General features: G+C 43.4%; 1 protein-coding gene across 2 annotated transcripts in view; it reads left to right on the top strand.

Moving 5' to 3' along the window:
- Positions 1 to 6,493: 6,493 nt before the first annotated feature.
- The window catches only part of LOC136678070 (serine/threonine-protein kinase BRSK2-like), a 180,370-nt gene continuing 167,640 nt past the window's right edge, over positions 6,494 to 19,223 (top strand). For both annotated transcript variants that reach the window (XM_066655889.1, XM_066655888.1), the window contains exon 1: positions 6,494 to 6,716. In XM_066655889.1, coding sequence (XP_066511986.1) covers positions 6,626 to 6,716 — 91 coding nt within the window. In that variant the 5' untranslated portion in view covers positions 6,494 to 6,625. The remainder of the gene's footprint in view (positions 6,717 to 19,223) is intronic.

Below are 19,223 nucleotides of genomic sequence, written 5' to 3'. Positions count from 1 at the left end.
AAGGGCAGATTTCTGCATTAAAAGGACATTCTGTCTCTAATCTAGTATTTAATATTTCTGTAGCATGGCATTGCACCACTCAGTCCAATCTGTTTGACAGAATTCAAAAGCTTTTATCCTTTATTTATGTTCATTCATCATTGTTCTCTGAAACACAATTACACCAGTTGCGGGAAAGAGGTGAGTAATGTGTGATATTTGGTTGCCTAGCAATAACGTTAGCTTTCGGTCTTCCCTCTGTGTTTCTGTTTAAAATGCTAGCTACCAAGCTAGTGTGTGGCTTTTATAGCTAATAAAAGCTAGGGAGTATATATATGACAGTGATGCACTAGCCACCATGCTAACATTAGCTTGTGATTGTTTACACTCATATAAAATAAGCATTTGAAAATGGCACATTCTATAGTTAGACAGTTTGTGTGCTACTAAGTTTCCTGGCATTTTAGCTCAGTTCTATGAAACTTTTTAGACATAGCAACATTTGCAGGTAAGAAATTTTTGCAATTTCATAAATTAAAAGATTCCAGGTTTATTTGCGTAGAGGTGCATGCAGAGATTTTTCAGTGTACTTGAATTAAATGCTTATACACTACATTTTTCCTTTACCTGGCCTTTTTTTTAAGAGAGTAATGTGTCCTGAAGAGGGCATTGCAGCTGTGGTAGAGGCTCAAATGCAGAACTGAGCTGGAGGGGGAGGGAGCAACCAGAGAAAGAGCTGGGGGATTAGAGGCTGAGAGCATACACTCTTTATGATGGGTTTATGACTGTCTGCTCTTCTGACAGGTGCTCTTTCTTTGGGGTTTTAGACAATCCTGTGGCATGTTTACAGTATTACCCTATGACCCATTCTTCATTACATATATAAGAGCAGTTTTCAGCAGATATTTATAGCCGAGTGCCACACTGAAAACAGAATATCATTAAACCGATGCAGTTTTCTAGTTGGGGAATGTCCATAGAAGGAACTCTGGATCTATGCTTCTTTTTTCGATGGAAAATATTTATTCTTAGTAATTAATTATAAACGTTTAAATGTTTCATATTGGACAGCTGAGAATTCTAGTTTGGACAGACTACATTTGCTACATTTATTCAGTTTACAATGCTCCTGAGCTGATTAGATCATTTAACACGTACAGAATGGAAATTAATCTGACACCATGCTAACGTTAGCTTTATCATGTAACAAAAATCTTCAAACCATACATCATTGCTCTCCAAAGAAAAACATGTATCTCTATTATGTTTCTACATCAGTTGAACACAGCAGTTGAAAAGACCAAAAAATGCTCCAAATTTAATCATTAATTTAATTAAAGGTTTAATTAAAGGACTTTTTACATTATTATTATTATTATCGTTACACTTATATAGCGCCTTTCTAGATACCCAAGGACGCTTTACAATCTACACTGCTCAGCACGTTCAATTCACACACACACACTGGCGAGAAGCGGCAGCCAAACGCGCACAGCGTACTCTCGACCAGAAACGACCATCCACCTGGAGGACTGCATCGGGTACTAGGGTTTCACCCAGGACAGAGCGCCAATCCATATCTGGGCAAACACACATTCACACTCATTAACTCACAAACCAGGACAGTTATTACAGAAGCCAATTCACCTACCTACATTGACTTCCATTGAAAGTTAAGAATGTTTTACCCTTCTCGTGTAAAGTATTATTTTGGAGATATATATTTTTATTTTTACAGCGATAATATCTAATGATGTCCTCTCAAAAAGAATTAGAAATACATAACAATGAAAATGGGCGGCACGGTGGTGCAGCAGGTAGGTGTCGCAGTCACACAGCTCCAGGGGTCTGGAGGTTGTGGGTTCAATTCCTGCTTCGGGTGACTGTCTGTGAGGAGTGTGGTGTGTTCTCTCTGTGTCTGCGTGGGTTTCCTCCGGGTGACTGTCTGTGAGGAGTGTGGTGTGTTCTCTTTGTGTCTGCGTGGGTTTCCTCCGGGTGACTGTCTGTGAGGAGTGTGGTGTGTTCTCTCTGTGTCTGCGTGGGTTTCCTCCGGGTGACTGTCTGTGAGGAGTGTGGTGTGTTCTCTTTGTGTCTGCGTGGGTTTCCTCCGGGTGACTGTCTGTGAGGAGTGTGGTGTGTTCTCCTTGTGTCTGCGTTGGTTTCCTCTGGGTGCTCCCGTTTCCTCCCACAGTCCAAAAACACACGTTGGTAGGTGGATTGGTTACTCAAAAGTGTTCTTAGGTGTGAGTGAATGTGTTGCCCTGTGAAGGACTGGCGCCCCCTCCAGGGTGTATTCCCGCCTTGCGCCCAATGATTCCAGGTAGGCTCTGGACCCACCGCAACCCTGAACTGGATAAGTGCTTACAGATAATGAATGAATGAATTAATAACAAGGAAAATCAATAACTCATTTGAAATATGTGTTTGACCAACAGTGTGTGTCCCACACATTTTCTTATTTTACTGAATGGGATTTTTCTTATGTGTTGTAGAGCTTGTCCAACCTAGCAACAGTTGCTGTAAACACCATTAAGTTCACAGGATTGGTAAGTGTGTGTGTTTGTGTGTCAGAGAGAGAGAGAAAGAGAGAGAGAGAGAGAGAGAGAGAGAGAGAGAGAGAGATTAACTGAGTCCTTTGTATCGAGTTTAACGTTGAGCTGACGCAATGGGAATGTGATGACTGCTCTGAAGTTGCACAGACACATGGAGATGTGTGGTGAATAAACATGAACTGTTCCGAGCTGTTTTTAAAGACTCCAGAATGTGAGCAGAATTCCTCAAGCTACACCTTGATGTATTCATAGGAGCGTGTTTCAGCTGCTGGATTTAGTCCTGCTTCTAAATATATAACAGCCACAAATTTCAATTTCAATGATTTTGTTCTTTATTTGTCATTTCAAACAATCTAGTCATATTTTATATCTAATAGGATCTCTCATGAGTCTGGAAAAGTAATTTGGTGTTCGAGTCTCCCAGAAGATTAAACCTCTGCCTGAATTATAAACAGTTTTTCAGTTTCACTGGGGGCTGTTTTCATCGCTTTATCTATTCATTTATTAATATCGTTTGTACGGCTGTTGGACTCATCAAAGTACACACACCTTGGCTGATGCAGACACAAATGCTCCTTGTAATGACTTGAAGAGGCACTCTGAGAACCTGATGCATCTTGCTGCTGTCTCTACTGCTCTTGTGTGCTGTGATTTATCACTTTGCCGATAAGCACGGTCATCCTGCTCCAAACTTGAACTTGAATCGTATGTTCCATGCTTTCAGGTATCAGGTGCTGTGAGGGCACGGAATCAGACTCCTCCCCTTTCCCAACGATGGTTTAGCGGTCAGCAGCAGGCAATAACGCACTGTGCTCTAATGATCTATGTGTGTTTGCCACGCCACCCTTATCAATATGTGTTAGCATGTATTTCACAACCTCCACAGAAGTCATGCTCTCTCTCTTGCCTTCTCCTCTAATGGCTGTGTAAATTGGCTGCGCTGGAGGCAGGAGCTGGAAAGGCGTAGCGGAGGTCAGCTAGGTCCAACCAGACGTGACAGTGGAGGCAAAACAGTCATGCTCCACTAAGTGGACACTTATTTACATTCATGAACCCAGTGGACACTGAACACTCACATCTACTGCCAGCGAGGTCCGCACAAATCCTGTCCACCTATGTGGTCTGCTAACACTCAAAAGTAGCTTCGGTCAGTAGATTGATGCTATGAGGTTTTGTTACAAAAGTGTGATCCAAATTCCATCCGTATGTTCCATGTCTTCTTCTTCTGCCTGCACCGGGGTTGTGTGTGAATTTACCGCCTTCAGTTTAGATTTCTTTCTGAGCATTTCTGCTGATGCACCATTTAAATCCACTTCATCATGTTTTGATTTGTTGTAAGTGTCTGATTTAGTGGAGGGACTTGAGCGCTCAGTATTCACAGCTAATGTGTTACAGCGCATGCATCTGTTCTCCGTCCTTTAGTCTGTTTGAGTTAGTCCCAACATTAAAGCAGTGAACAGCCAGCATGTAAAACAGGGCACACACCTTTCTCTTTCTCTTTCTTTCTCTCTCTCTTTCTCTCTGTCGCTTTCTCTCTCTCACACACACTTGTCTTTCTTTTCCTTCTTAGTCTCCATTCTTACTCTATCTCTCCCCTTTCTCCCATTCTTTACATCACCCTCTCCTCTTTTTTAAATCTTTCTTGCTCTCTTTTCTCTCCAAATTGGTTTTCTTTCTTGCTTCAGATTCTTTCTTTCTTTCTCTCCCTGTGCCTGTTTTTCTACATGTCTCTATCTCTCTCTTATCCCTTTTTCTGTCTCATCTGTTCCTCTTCTCATCAAATGAATGTTAATTAAGTAAATATTAATTTAATGAATGCTCTAAGAAAATATTTTCATACTTTCATTCCTTTCTAAAGACAGAAACAATGCTGTTTTTTTAACGTGGGGCTGTCTGACAGTGGCAGAGCGGTGATGACAGTCCTTCACCGTGAACAGAATGACTGTTGTGTGACACACTGTTGAATGAGAAGAGAGTCGTGATTGATTCCACTGTGGACTCACAGCTTTCAGAGCTGAAACAATAGAGGAAATGCCATGGGGGATGGGGATGCAATTAATTAATGGAGAATTCGGCTTGTAAATTCCCTGTTGTTATGTGACCGTGGGGTCAAGCTACATATACTAATGATGTGTCCCCCTTTTATGAAGCTTTAGTGTGTGTGTGTGTGTGTGTGTGTGTGTGTGTGTAGGGTGAGTCAGATGCATCTACCACTCAGCTTTGTTGAAAATTACCGTTCCATTTTGCCCTGCAATTTAATCACATCATAGTGCTCTCAGATGGACACTTTGGGCTTCTCTACTGGCAAAGGGGTGCCAAGCAGTTAATATCCATTTACGTAATAGGGTTATCTGTCCACCAGGCAATATCCAAAGAGATGCCCAAAAGCCTTTAAAAATTTAAGGGAAAATTCTTAAAGTTGCCCATATGACGGAAGAATATAGACTGTATAGACTCCTTAACGATTAGCCCCAACTGACACTGAAGTTCTACAAAGTGTCTGAGCCCAGATTGCTGTCTGGATATGGCATAACACAGGACATCAAATCAAAACAATCTCTCCTAAAAGTACAGTAACAATAAAATGAAAAGGATGAATGCAAAAGGAGAAGGCTATTGTTAATGCTATAAAGCCAAATATTGCAGAACTCAGGACATCTGTGTCACTGCTGGTGCTTCCCAGAGGTCGCAAGACCCATGTCGGGTACTGTAGTTAGAACTTAAAAACAACACAAAACTGTCAAACAGACACACTTTAAGAGCACAGTCTCCTGATATCTTTCTTAACCTTATGAACAAACCAGTCTGTTAGACACTATGATAAGCCATTGTGGATTTGGTTAGGAACAATATCAGTCAGAGTCAATGACATTCTCTTCAGTGTAGGGTTGAAAGAGGGAAGGGGCAGAGGGTGGGCGAGCGGCTGTGATGATAAGCTACAACCTGGGCAGATGTTTCAAGAGACTTCAAAGTGTCAGAGCTGCTCTGAAGTAAGCTGCTCGGGGATCCAGGTTTGAAACGAGGCCAGCCAACCCTCAGCGGCATCCGACTCTCACAGAGTGACCATGTGTCAGGCCTCAAAGCCAATACTAGATTTCTAAAAATTCGGGTCTACTGAATTATGGGTAATGCGCTGAAAGAAATGGTTTTGCTTCATTTAATTATGTAAATAAGAAAAATCTAATAAAAAAAGTATCAGTAAGGTTTCTGGATGGACACATTTTGTATTGTGATAAAATATCTGACATTTTTTATGAGTGTACAATCAATATTGTCAATAAGGAATCCTGAATACCTCCATCATAATTATGCTAAGTATTATGCTAAGTAGCACTTAGCATCACAACTATGCTAAGTAGCCATGACAGATAAAGAAGAGTATGTGAAAATTGGTCAGTGTATGGATGATTTTAACAGTAGACTATTGTCACCCAAGCCGTTTTAAACGGTTAATCTGTGTTCTCTTGTAAGAAACTCCTACTGTGACAAACAGTGACAAAAAAAGACAGTTTCTGACTCCGAAACACATCAAACTCTTTCTTCTGAGCTTCTGGAAAAACTCCCTTCAGCTGAGGCGAAGAGACGAAGCTCGCTTATTGGTCAAGCCCCGCGTCGATCAACAAACGCCGCTGTTTGTTTTCAGACAGGTCCCGCCTTTCCTGCGCTACGATTGGCCAGTAACTCGTAAAAGCAACAAGCCTATCAGCTAACACTATCTGCATGGGAATATGGACAGATAACCAATCGGAACACAGAGTGGGCGGGACCTGTCGGAATACAGGTGGGGTGAGAGCGCAGAGATATAAATAACACCTGATGTGCGGCTACGCTCTACAGCGCCCCTACACGGAGTGAGTGAGAGAGAGAGAGAGAGAGAGAGAGAGAGAGAACCAGGCAAGAAGAGAGAGAGTGAGACCGTGGTGAGAAGGCAGTGACTGGAGGAGCAGAAGCTGGGCGGGGGAGAGCAACTGCAGAAATAGAGAGAGAGGCTATCCCCACAAAAAAAAAAAAAAGAAAGAAAAAGAAATCCAGAAAAGACTGAATTTACAGCAGCTCAAGACTGAAGACAAGGCAGAAGCAAACGAAATAACGCAATGTCTTCGTCGGGTAAAGACAACAGCGCCCAGCACGCCAATTACGTGGGACCCTATCGCCTGGAAAAGACGCTTGGCAAGGGACAGACAGGTTTGTCCTCTCACCGTTTTGGATGGATGTGTGTGTTGTCGGGACCTTGAGCGCTTTGTCCGCCACCTTCTAACGGGGCACGCTGATGCTTATCTCAGTTCTCAACTGTGCATGCATTTGCAGTTATGTGGCAGGGAGGCAGGACGACTGTGCAGTTGGGGGCACGTTTGAGAGAAATGCCCCCCTGTCCACTTTCGTGCGCTCTGCCCCGGAGGGCTGACGGCGCGTTCGATTGCGCAGTGCTGCTGAATAAGAGATGGAGGTTTGTTGCCTCTTTCTTTGGGAAATCGAAGTTGGCTCCCTGTGAACTGTCACCGTGGTTCAGTCTAAGTCTGTTAATCCTGATTTGCTCGGACAGTCGCAGCGGTGTCTCAGCGGTGAGAGCGTTCACAGCGGGCAAAACCCGAAATGTGCCGCTGTGTGTTACAGAAGTGTGGGTGATGCTTTTTTATTTTGGTGCTGTAGCAGGTTGATATGTGCAAGGGACTCTTCTTAGCAAAGAGTTTCGATAAATCAGCGCCCCCTGGCGGCCAATGAAATCTGAATAGTGTTGAAATCCTAACTTCTGAGATTTCTGGAAGTCATAACACTTATCAGCTCTTTTTTGTCATTTAGAAAGAAGCTGTTACTGCTGCGTCAGCTTTAAAACTGACGTATGTATCACATACATGCGACTCTTCTGATTGGCTGCCTTTGTTCAAAAAGAAATCCAGGCTAAACACTCCTTGAAACTTTGACATGAATGGCCGTGAGCTGCTTCTGCTTTAATGATGTCACAGACTCAATGAATCCAAGGTGGGATGATCCTCCAACTTGTATTCCATATGGATGGAGTGAACTGAGGGGTGAATGGCACATTCCAAAACTTTTAACATCAAATTAAAATTTTATTTCTAAAATGTGGGATGAAAAATTAGCATTTTCTTTCCAATTAAGAGCATTTCCAAGGTAATATTAAGGGCTCTGCTTCTTAACAATAGTCAGTATTTGGTGGTGGTTGACCTGCTGACCTTTGGTTTATGGATTTGTGATGGTGGGGTCAGATATGGGTCTGGTATTGAAGTGACAGTGGGGAAGCCTCTGGTTCTTGGTAGCGAAGGGATTGTATACAGCTTTGCTCTGGTGAAGCGGTGCACATGAATCATGACTAAGGTTGAATCTCAAATGGCTTATTATTCCCTGCATGCTGTGCTATATAGGTTATGAAGTAATGAAGTAATGGCTTCCCTACCCAATAGGGAACTATATGGGAAAGAGGCTAATGCTATTTTGGTGTTAGCCTATATCCTGTAATGAAAGATTATTTACGGTTGGACCCTATAATCAAAGACTGTTTAGGTTTATATCCGCACAGTAATCTGAATGAGTATGTTCAGTGTCTGGCTGTGTGCTGTGTATGTACATGACTATGTACTGTCACTATTGATCTGCTTGCTCCAATTCATTTGGTGCTCAGTGTGATATGAAGCTTGGCATGGCCGCTGGCCTCTTCTTGACTACTGTTGATTGAGTGCGGTCAAAGTTGAGTGGCCTGGCTTGGCCTGTGTGGTTCGGGGTTGAATGCAGCGAGGATTTAGGCTTCATACGTGAAGGTTCAGGCCAGTGTCTGTGTATAATCCTCAAACCGGAGTCAAACTGCTGTCGCGAGGGCACCATAGACTCCTACGCTACAAGCTAAAGTAGGAATATTGTGTTGTAGCCTTTATTTTGGTGAACTTTGACATTTGACAAGTTGTCTGTTACCCGTTCTTTGTTGGTATTCATTTACACAATGAGAACATTGATTTTGAAGGAACATTTTTGAATCATAACATTGTTTTCATGTTCATTATTTCATGGGATGTCTTTTAGTGTCCGCAATTAAATGGTGAATTGTACAGTAACAGAGACTTGAATCTCTTTACAGTTAAAGGGTGAGCACCACTTAATGGACCTCCATGAATATTTCACATTATTTTAGTTACTGACAGATATAAGTATGAATTAAAATGAAAATAGCTGCTTAATTTGCTTTAAAACTGACAATTTTATTAAATTGACGGAAAAACCCGAGCTCGCTACGGAAATTCTTGAACCAACCGTGACGTCACTGGTGGACAACAGCTGAACAACGCCGCAGTAAAACACCGTTATGACTGACTGTTATGACAGTATCTAGCTAAATAACCAACATTATTCATGACAATAGCCTAGCAATAAGCTAAACTCAAATGTAGAGGTACCGTTATTCTTGTAAATGTGATCGAAGTCGAACTCGAATTCATCCGACACTATAAACCTCCGTAATGCAGCTACGTAGCCGAGTATAATCTGAGCACCGAGTTTAGCGAGTCAAGCTAACGTTAACTAACACCAACTAAAACAGGCGAAGTGAGTGTCCTTACCCTGTTTACCTCCATGTTACAGAGGCTCTTGAACACCTTTCGTTGGTGTCCTTACATGCCCATATTGTTGGAAAAGCGCCAGTGAAATGAGCTACAGATAACGGAGTGAGCGGATGGTCCTTTCCAAAGTGCCCGTTTAAAGTGGACAAATTTAGTCCGTTTTCTGGATATTTTGGGATCTTTGGGCCATTTGTTCACAGATGTCCCACTGTACATTGAATGATTGCAGCCAAAAACAACACACCTTTTCGTCATTTTGCATTAAATTAAGTGCAGCTTCTAGAGTTGTTGTCCACCATCTACGTCACAGGCAAGACGCCTATTAGAGTTTCCCAACACCGTTGGGGGGGGGACCAATGGTCTTTTAAACCTTATTCCTTCAATTAGTAAGAAATAACATGTTTTCTGACTATCAATAAACACAAGTTAGGAACTCAAACTCCACTGTATTTATTTGTTTGACACTTTCATACAGCTGGTGCTTAGCGTTTAAGAAAGTATATTAAGCTTTGTCCCACTTACATCAACAGTACAGCACTAAAACCCCTCCCGTGTTGTACGTGCTAACCGCTCAACAGACGACAGACCCTGTGTGGAAGCAGTAATTTGATTGGAACGCTGACCCCTTGTCGTGGAATGAATTTTACCCCAGTGTCGTACTCTCTCCAGCACGTACGTTTAAGTGGACCTTGAGTCTTTTGTTGGGCTATTCACCCAAAACTCAATGCAGGTGCATGTTGAATGATTAAACATCCTTTAAGATTTCCCCCAAGACCTCCACATGTTGTATGTAACAATATGACAGACATGCTATTAAACTGTATGAATGCTAACTGCTCAACAAAAGGTAGACCCCATCCCATGTGGATACAGTAGTTTGGCTCTGATTGAAACGCCGTCCCCTCGTCTCTAAATGAATCTCGCTGTGGCTCGTAGCCGGAGGCTGGGCCTGCCTCTTTGACTGGTTAGTAGCTTGGATTTCAGCGCTGTCTTGCTGCCGTTGGCATAGCTGCTGAGAGAATGCTGCACAATAAATGGAACTCGTCTCTGTCGCCGCCGCAGAGGATTGCCCATATGTCGAGAGAAAGAGAGAGAGAGAGAGAGAGAGAGAGAGAGAGAGAGAGAGGGAGTCTCATACAGTGAAAGCAGCTGATGGGGGAGGGGAGGAGATGGATGGGGTGGGGGGGAGGGGGTGCAGTTTGAGGGAGAGTTCTCCGTGCTAAAGCAGGACCCCCGTGGGAAGCCTAAAAAGGGACGCTCCTGTTTAATTTACCCCCCTCCCCCCGAATCAAATCAAATGTGCTAGCCTGTGTTTTCTCCTCTTTATTTCATTGCGCCGCACACTGTATTTTAGCCACACATTTTATCGCCACAGGCCGCAGAAAGCAGGCAGAGGTGAAGATTAGTGGAGCTCACGCTGTGAGACAGATTGGACCCATCTACATGGCCTGTTCAAACACAGGCAGCAATAACAGTGTTAAAGCAGTGGTTTGAACAGACCTCAAATTTACACTGTTTTCCCATGTGGCCAGTGTACTCGATCAGAAGAGATATGATTGGTTCCTTTAGTCTGCATCTGTAGTTTTGCACTGGAGATATGAGGCTAATGTAATAAGTAACAGTAGCTTATAGCTGTGAGTTAAAGTGCGTATTTGAGTCATCGCTCTCTCTCTCTCTTTCTCTCTCTCTTTCTTTCTCTCTCTCTCTCTTTCTCTCTCTCTCTCTTTCTCTCTTTCTTTCTCTCTCTCTCTTTCTTTTTCTCTCTCTCTTTCTCTATCTTTCTTTCTCTCTCTCTCTCTCTCTCTCTTTCTTTCTCTCTCTCTCTCACTCTCTCTCCCCCCTCTTTCTCTCCTCTCTCTTTCTTTCTCCCTCTCTTACTCTCTCTCACTCTCTTTCTCCCCCCTCTCTCTTGCTCTCTTTCTCTCTCTCTCTCTCACTCTCTCTTTCTCTTTTTCTCTCTCACTCTTTCTTTCTCCCTCTCTTTCTATCTCTCTTTTTCTACCTCTCTTTCTCCCCCCCTCTCTCTTTCTTTCTTTCTTTCTTTCTACCTCTCTCTCTCTATATATATATATATCTCTTTCTTTCTTCCTCTCTATATCTCTCTCTCTTTTTCTTCCTATCTCTCTCTCTCTCTCTCTCTCTCTCTGCGCTCACACACACACAAAAAGCTGCTGTGAGAAGTTTGACACATGCCTGGTTTAATCTAAACATGTATCTCTTCTAAAGTTGTTGAAGCTGAAATATTGAGGTGTTTTACTGTCTGTGAGCTGCACGCTGCAGTTTTTTCTCAATTAAAGTCCGAACTTCATTGTGTTTAATGTTAACTCTGACCCTGAAAGTTTTACTCAGCAAAGTCTCTCTCTCTCTCTCTCTCTCTCTCTCTCTCCCTCTCCGTCTTAATCTGCTGAGTACAACTTCAGGGAGAGCACAGAAGCTTTAATAGAGAAAATAAAGCGTGGCCCAAACATGAGTGAGGTAGAAGACGAAACAGGAGCTGGGTGTGTGTGAGAGAGAGTGGGAGAAAGAGAGAGAGAGAAGGGGAAGGGTAAGAATGGGGGATAGTGATGATATTTAATACATATTTCTGCACAAATAAAATGTAATCTGAACTCAGTAGTAGAGACCCTGTGTTTACAACGTCAGATTAAACAGTATTTTTGTACGTGCCGATACCGATACTTACGATAGTGTGATTATTAAATAAAACTTTATTGTTTTAATTTCTTTTGGATAAATAAAGTTTAATAATAAACTTTATTTATCCAGTTCAATTCTGGAACTCCATCTTTTATTTAGAATTTCCCCACATTACACCACAGTAAACAACAGCACCCTGATCTATGGCATCAGATCCGAGCATCAAATTTACGAGCGGAGAATATAATTTTGTTTGATGAATAACTAACAAACAGTGCTCTCACATTTCCCGGGAGAAAAATCCACCTTGTTGGAGGACAGTCAAGACATACTCACTGCTCTTGGGTTCTCCCCGCAGTCCTCTTTGCTTGGGTTGCCATCACAGATTGTGAAATAATTCCAGATCGCAGATATTTTGAGTTGTTTGCTCATTAGCGCAGCAACGTGCGCTAGGCACAAGGCATCGGGTGTTGGTATCGGAGCCTCGTTTGCGATTACGAGTACGCGGAAATGAACACTATCTGTATTCATGCATATATTTATAGAGAGCCGGATATATGGCATGTAAAATGCCCAGATCTGTCACATCAGCCCACAGAAATTCATGCCCTCTGGCAGCATGCTGTGTGATGATGGGGGCTTTACAACCCACTCAGAGAGAGCAAGGCCAATTATACTCTATTAGGACTTTGGGCTACCCTCCCCCAGAAGTTACACAGTGCAGTTTCTGCAGTGCTGAGCCCCGAGTAACAAAGACATAAGCTCTATTTTCCTTATTACAGATCAGTGAAGCATCACCATGATTTTGAATATGCTATTTTAAGATAAAAAATACTCCTTAGTGTTGCTTTAAGCATTTGCAGGCATACACAATGCTAACGGTTAGCTATACGTTTCTATTGCTAAGCTTCGTTAGCCTCATTGCTTCAGTGCAGAACTAAAGAAGCCAGTTGTATGTTAACTGTAATTTAATTAAGGAGGACATTTCATTGTATGTTTAATATTAGACTGAACTATGGCTTAAAGCTGTGTTGCCGTAGCGATAGCAGAGGTAGCTTTGTGCTATGGTTTCTCCTTCTACTGAATTCTCGCTCCTTGACTTCCATCCTCTCTGCTCACTCACTCAGTGAATACATCCCCAGGGTGGCTCTCTAATGAAGCAGGGAAGTACCTGAGCCACGCAGCTGTCAGGCCGACAGACAGAGCCCAAGCGCTGGGTCAGGGCCAGAGGCTTGTAGGCCGGGCTCCATGCGGCTCAAAGCTTAAACCACAGACTTCCACAACACTCGCAGGCATGGAGTCATGAGAGATAATCAAGCCACGTATAGTCCACTCCAGGGCCAAGGACGCATGGTGGTGGAAAGCCGCTGATGCACAGCACCTGCAAACAATCTCCAGCAGAGGTCCATCAACAGGCCGGGCCTTGCTGCAGTGCTCAGCCTCAGCCTCGGTCAGTGAGGACTGCCTCCATGCAAATCCAGTCTTTTCTCCCAGGCCTTATGGATGTGAATGAGATGGACCCATTTTCACAATGTATTTATATTTGTATTGAAACAATAGCTGTCCTTCTTTGCAGAGCATTCTTCTTTTTTCTGATATTTCATGTTTATATATTTTTTGGAAATTTGGGAAAATGGTGTTGGAGGACGCCCTCTTAAGACCCACAAAGAGGAGCTTGTTTCTGAGACTGAAAGCCTGTCTGAAGTGTCAGCGGCCGACTGTCTTGCTGGGATGACTTTCTGAACAATTTGTCTGTGTGTTTCCATCTGAGGGGGTTGAAGTCTCTTTTTTTTTTTTTTCCCAGACACATCCCAGTATTCAATTGGCTCTCATTTGTAGAGTGCTGGGTAACAGTGGCTTGTTGTCATGGTTGCACCCCCTTCCCACAAGGCTCCTCTCACAATGGCCATGCTTTCTATCTTGGAGATCACAGGCAGACGGCAACAGCCCGTCTTTTAAACCCCCTTCACCCACCCTCATTTGCAGGAGTGGAGCAGCTTACGTTCAGACCTCTATTAACACGCCGTGCAGCTGAATTCACGTAGAATTTGCGATCTTTATTTATTTAAAAGGATCTCCTGAGTCTGAAACTTGGTTTTTGGCTTTACCCTTTGGGATGAAATAGCCTCAAACCCTGACGGAGCCAGTCGCTTTGTCTGATAGTGATTACAAAGCTGATCAAATCTCATCATCACCAGCAGGTGATGACAATATATGAGATATTTACCAAAGCTCTAGGGATGGAAACAAAAGAGAACGCCCACTGATTATTGGCTTTGACCGCTGTAGCCCAGAAGCTGAGTGAGAGCCCGAGATAAAGTCAGTGCCTTTAGGGCCGAACAGGTGGGACAGCCACCCGACATGTCAACGCTATAATTATCTTCATTGCTGAAAGGGAAGTTAGGCCAGATTTTAAATTGTCTTTTGTTGGGTGTGCTTTTTATTTTATTGCTTTGGACATATGAGGCTGATAATGCTAACAATTAGCGAGGCTAAAATATAACATCGTATTGTACTGGAACCTATTATTTTATGTGTCATGCAGTCACTACGCTATGGCTAGCATGTTAGCTTGTGTGTTAGTGTGTTAGCATGCAGCTAAATCATTAGATTGACTGTATTAAACATTCTTTTATGAAATAAGTAAGTAATAGAAAATTATAAACGCTAGGTTAGCATCATAATAACTACATTTCAGACTTGACTCGACATATTCTTAGTTTTTAAAATTGAGAAAAGTGTTTCCCAAAGCCGTAAACAGTGACAGCAATCTTGTATTTCTCACAATGCTGATTGACTTTGTTTGGAAAATTTATAGCCTTTGTTTTAACAGTGCAGTATTCTGGATTGCCGTCTGTTTCTGTGTCTATTGTTTAGACTCAGTTTCTAGTATTCCTGCTGATTGCTGGTGTTTGTATTGTCTGTGTTTTAGTCTGCTGCTCTTCGCTCGAATCCTCCTGCCCCCCATCCCCCCTTTTCACCACGGAGTTCCTCTCAGGGGCCGGCTGCCGTCTCTGTGGGGGTTTTTATCATAGAAACACAGCAGAGCTCAGCAACTCCTCCATTCTGTCCTCCACACCAGGGTTCACTCTATCTCCATCTCTCCATCCCTGTCCTCACGCCGTCCCCCATTGCTTCATTGCTTCTCTTTTCTGCAAACTGCCCTCTAGAGGGTACATGACTGAGGTTAAACGTAAAGAGTCCATCAGGACGTCCACGTATTGATTTTTGGCAGGTCCTTTATGAACGTTTTCTTAAACCCTTTGCAGATACAGTTCATTTTTGATGCTAATATAAATGTGGGGTAATTTTAATTATTTATAATTTTTCACTTGAATTTATTTAAAAATGGCAGATTGTTTATTTTCAGGCTGAAACTTATATAGTTGTTTAAGGACTAGCATGTTAGCTTTCACTAGCGTGTTAGCTTGTGTTGCTAGATAGCAGTTCTGTTTTTGGAAAACAACATTGGGATACTTTGCTACAAATTTAATATAATTTTTGAATGTTCTAAAAGCATTTACATAACTGTGAATTATTACACTCCTCAAAATTATATAAAATTATAAAAGGCATAGCAAAACGCTAAATTTTAAAGTTACACGCTTTCATTACCTTTCAGTCACATTCTGTAGTAACATCTACCAACTGACATTGGCTTATTAATCAAGTTTCTTTATATAGAGCCTCACACATTCACATCAAACCCACTCGAATCTAAATACCACATTTCTAATCCGACCGTAGCACAGGCTGTGGTCAATAACTCAACAGATGGGCTTATTTGGGGTTTAATTAGGAGAAGCACTTGGCCTGGGGAAGTGCTGTGGAGCTTGCATGTTTGATCTGAGGGCAGCAGGCCATAGAGGGGGTGAAAGTGCAGAGTAAGAGAGGGACAAGACACTGACTCTGCAGAGTAAACATCACGACACACACACACATTCATCCTCCCTTTGTTTGCCTGTCTGTCTCCCATCGTTCAAGTGCGGGACGCTCAGTTTTTTTGACATGGCCGGACACAATGGCCCGGAGCATCTCGAGCCGCCGCTGGAGAACCGATATATATTTATTCACCCATTCATTTGGAGAGAGCTGCTACTGTATGAATGAAATGAGGTGGCGTGTCATTTCACATGCATGATTGATTGGTAAAAGAACCAGAGGGGGTATATCCTGTCCAGATGGCCGAGCTGGGCTGGGCTGGGCTGGATCACGATGGCTGGTCATTAGTCAGGTGGTCGCCGATGCCTGCTTGTTGGAGCTCTATTCAGAGACAAGAGGGGGGTCAGGCTGCTTTTACTTGAGGTTATGGGATGAAGTGAAAATGAGGGAGGAGGATTCTGAAAGAAAGATGACAGACAAAAGACTCTCAGTGGAATATCAGATGAGTTATTATTTGGAGAGCTGGCTAGATTCATGCGCACATACGTAGAGACATATGATTTAGGAAAAAATGGCAAGGTTGCAGCAACAAAGGAAGTGTGCACTTGCAATATACATTCACAAACAAAAGTATTAGCTAGATATTAGTCCTGAAATTAGTTACAGAGACGTTGTAACTATACATTTTAAGCTTTTAGCTAAAATGCAATGTAGTTAGCGCTTTAAAATGTTCAGAATTTAAAGAAAACACCAAATTAAATCATCATACTATGAATGTTGTGCTTGTTTAAGCTTGTGTATGCTAGTTTGTGGTGCTAATTTAGCATGGTCATGCTGCTAACTGCTAGCTGGTCCGTGCTAAGTTTTCTAATAGGGAAGTGCTTTAAACAACAATTAAGGCTAACCTCCATTTTTAAAAAAAAGCCTTTGTAGACTTGGGTTAATAAAGTAATGGTTATTTATCTTCCTCAGAACGTTATGTCATATCACCATGTGACTGGTTGGACAGCAGTAGCCAACAATAGAGTATCTATTCACATCATCTCTCACCCTTAGTCAAAGGCAAGTTGGGGTTTCTATGGCAACCACCCACTTTTTATACATATGTGGAAAGGCTGTGGTGCGGCGCTATTGATCGGACTGTAGCCTCTCCGCCCGAGCCATTAGAATGTGAATGAGGATCTCCCCCATTTCTTGATGTGGGCTGAATAGTGTCTCTCAAGGCCAAATTACAGATCAGACTCTTATTGTTGCCTGATATTTGGTTGGTAAGGTAATCATTTTGCTCGGGTTCAATTTGATTCAATATGTCACGCTGTCCGTAACGTCTCTGTCACAATGACCCGAGGAAAAGAGTCCAATTAAGTAATTTTAGCGGTTCTCAATTATCACCTTTTCAGTCCACGAAGACGGCAGCAGCAGCCTTATGACATCACAGTAGCGTGCAATTGAAATCCATCACCTTCAGACTCTTCCCGCAATTTGGAGGTCTCTCGGTTTCGAGTGGACCCCTCGACCTGTGGTAAAGATGTCAACGTCAAGGCCCCGAGAGAGCTTCGAAACATCGCCACCGCTAGAGATAGGAACGAGGCTGAACAATAAGCTCTTGATTGACAAAATTATTCTAAGCATGTCTGTCAAGTGGAGGGAGTGCATTGACAGCTCAGTCAAGCCAGTTTATCAATGAATGAGTTTAAGGTGGCATTGTGTGGGCTCTTTGTCGGGACGGTTTTACAACCAAAAGAATGAATAGTTCTATTAAGATCATTTCACAAGCGCGGAAATAAAAGGTGCGGGAGAGTTATTTAAAGACAAATCTTTTGATATCAGGGGAAAAATAGAACAAAGCCTGTTTATTGTAGCTCCAAAACACACACACACACAAATTTAGAAACAGTGTTTAGCTTGATTCAGTGTTCCTCCAGTTCCATTTTTCCTTTTATATTCATGGAGAGCCTTCTGAACAAAAGCAGGGCTGTTATTTTTGAGTTTTCCGCTCGTTTGCTGTGGCACTCGCTCATTAATTTTCTGCCCTCCATCAGCCAGTGCTAATACGGCCCCGTAATGAAAAATTCAGCCGTCGAAGCAATGAGAACTTTTAAGGCTTGTTGCTTCTGTTCTCTAGAGGGATCAATCAGATCTGTCTGCCCTTTAAAACTCCATCAGGTAGCGTGGCTGGAGCTGTTGGCCCATCCATCTAACATGTTATTATACAGCGATGACATTAGCAGCAAGCAAAGTGGACTAGAACCCTCAGCGCCGGGCCTGGATTTCTCAGCCACAAGTGAAAGCGGAATTTCACAAAATCTTTAAATAGTACATTCATTCATTCATTCATTATCTGTAACCCTTATCCAGTTGAGGATCGTGGTCGGTCCAGAGCCTACCTGGAATCATTGGGCGCAAGGAAGGAATACACCCTGGAGGGGGCGCCAGTCCTTCACAGGGCAACACACACACATTCACTCACACACTCACACATACGGACACTTTTTTGAGTCGCCAATCCATCTGTGTTTTTGGACTATGGGAGGAAACCGGAGCACCCGGAGGAAACCCACACGGACACGGGGAGAACACACCACACTCCTCACAGACAGTCACCCGGAGAAAACCCACGCAGACACAGAGAGAACACACCACACTCCTCACAGACAGTCACCCGGAGAAAACCAACGCAGACACACAGAGAACATACCACACTCCTCACAGACAGTCACCCGGAGGAAACCCACGCAGACACAGAGAGAACACACCACACTCCTCACAGACAGTCATCCGGAGAAAACCCACGCAGACACACAGAGAACATACCACACTCCTCACAGACAGTCACCCGGAGAAAACCCACGCAGACACAGAGAGAACACACCACACTCCTCACAGACAGTCACCCGGAGAAAACCAACGCAGACACACAGAGAACATACCACACTCCTCACAGACAGTCACCCGGAGGAAACCCACGCAGACACAGAGAGAACACACCACACTCCTCACAGACAGTCATCCGGAGAAAACCCACGCAGACACACAGAGAACATACCACACTCCTCACAGACAGTCACCCGGAGGAAACCCACGCAGACACAGGGAGAACACACCACACTCCTCATAGACAGTCACCCGGAGGAAACCCACGCAGACACAGAGAACACACCACACTCCTCACAGACAGTCACCCGGAGAAAACCCACGCAGACACAGAGAGAACACACCACACTCCTCACAGACAGTCATCCGGAGAAAACCCACGCAGACACACAGAGAACATACCACACTCCTCACAGACAGTCACCCGGAGGAAACCCACGCAGACACAGGGAGAACACACCACACTCCTCATAGACAGTCACCCGGAGGAAACCCACGCAGACACAGAGAACACACCACACTCCTCACAGACAGTCACCCGGAGGAAACCCACGCAGACACAGGGAGAACACACCACACTCCTCACAGACAGTCACTTGGAGGAAACCCACACAGACACAGGGAGAACACACCACACTCCTCACAGACAGTCACCCGGAGGAAACCCACACAGACACAGGGAGAACACACCACACTCCTCACAGACAGTCACCAGGAGGAAACCCACACA

Source organism: Hoplias malabaricus, chromosome Y (genome assembly GCF_029633855.1).
Source record: "Hoplias malabaricus isolate fHopMal1 chromosome Y, fHopMal1.hap1, whole genome shotgun sequence".
Lineage (NCBI taxonomy): Eukaryota > Metazoa > Chordata > Actinopteri > Characiformes > Erythrinidae > Hoplias > Hoplias malabaricus.
Note: the sequence above shows the minus strand (reverse complement) of the source record. Positions and strands in the feature narration are given on the sequence as shown.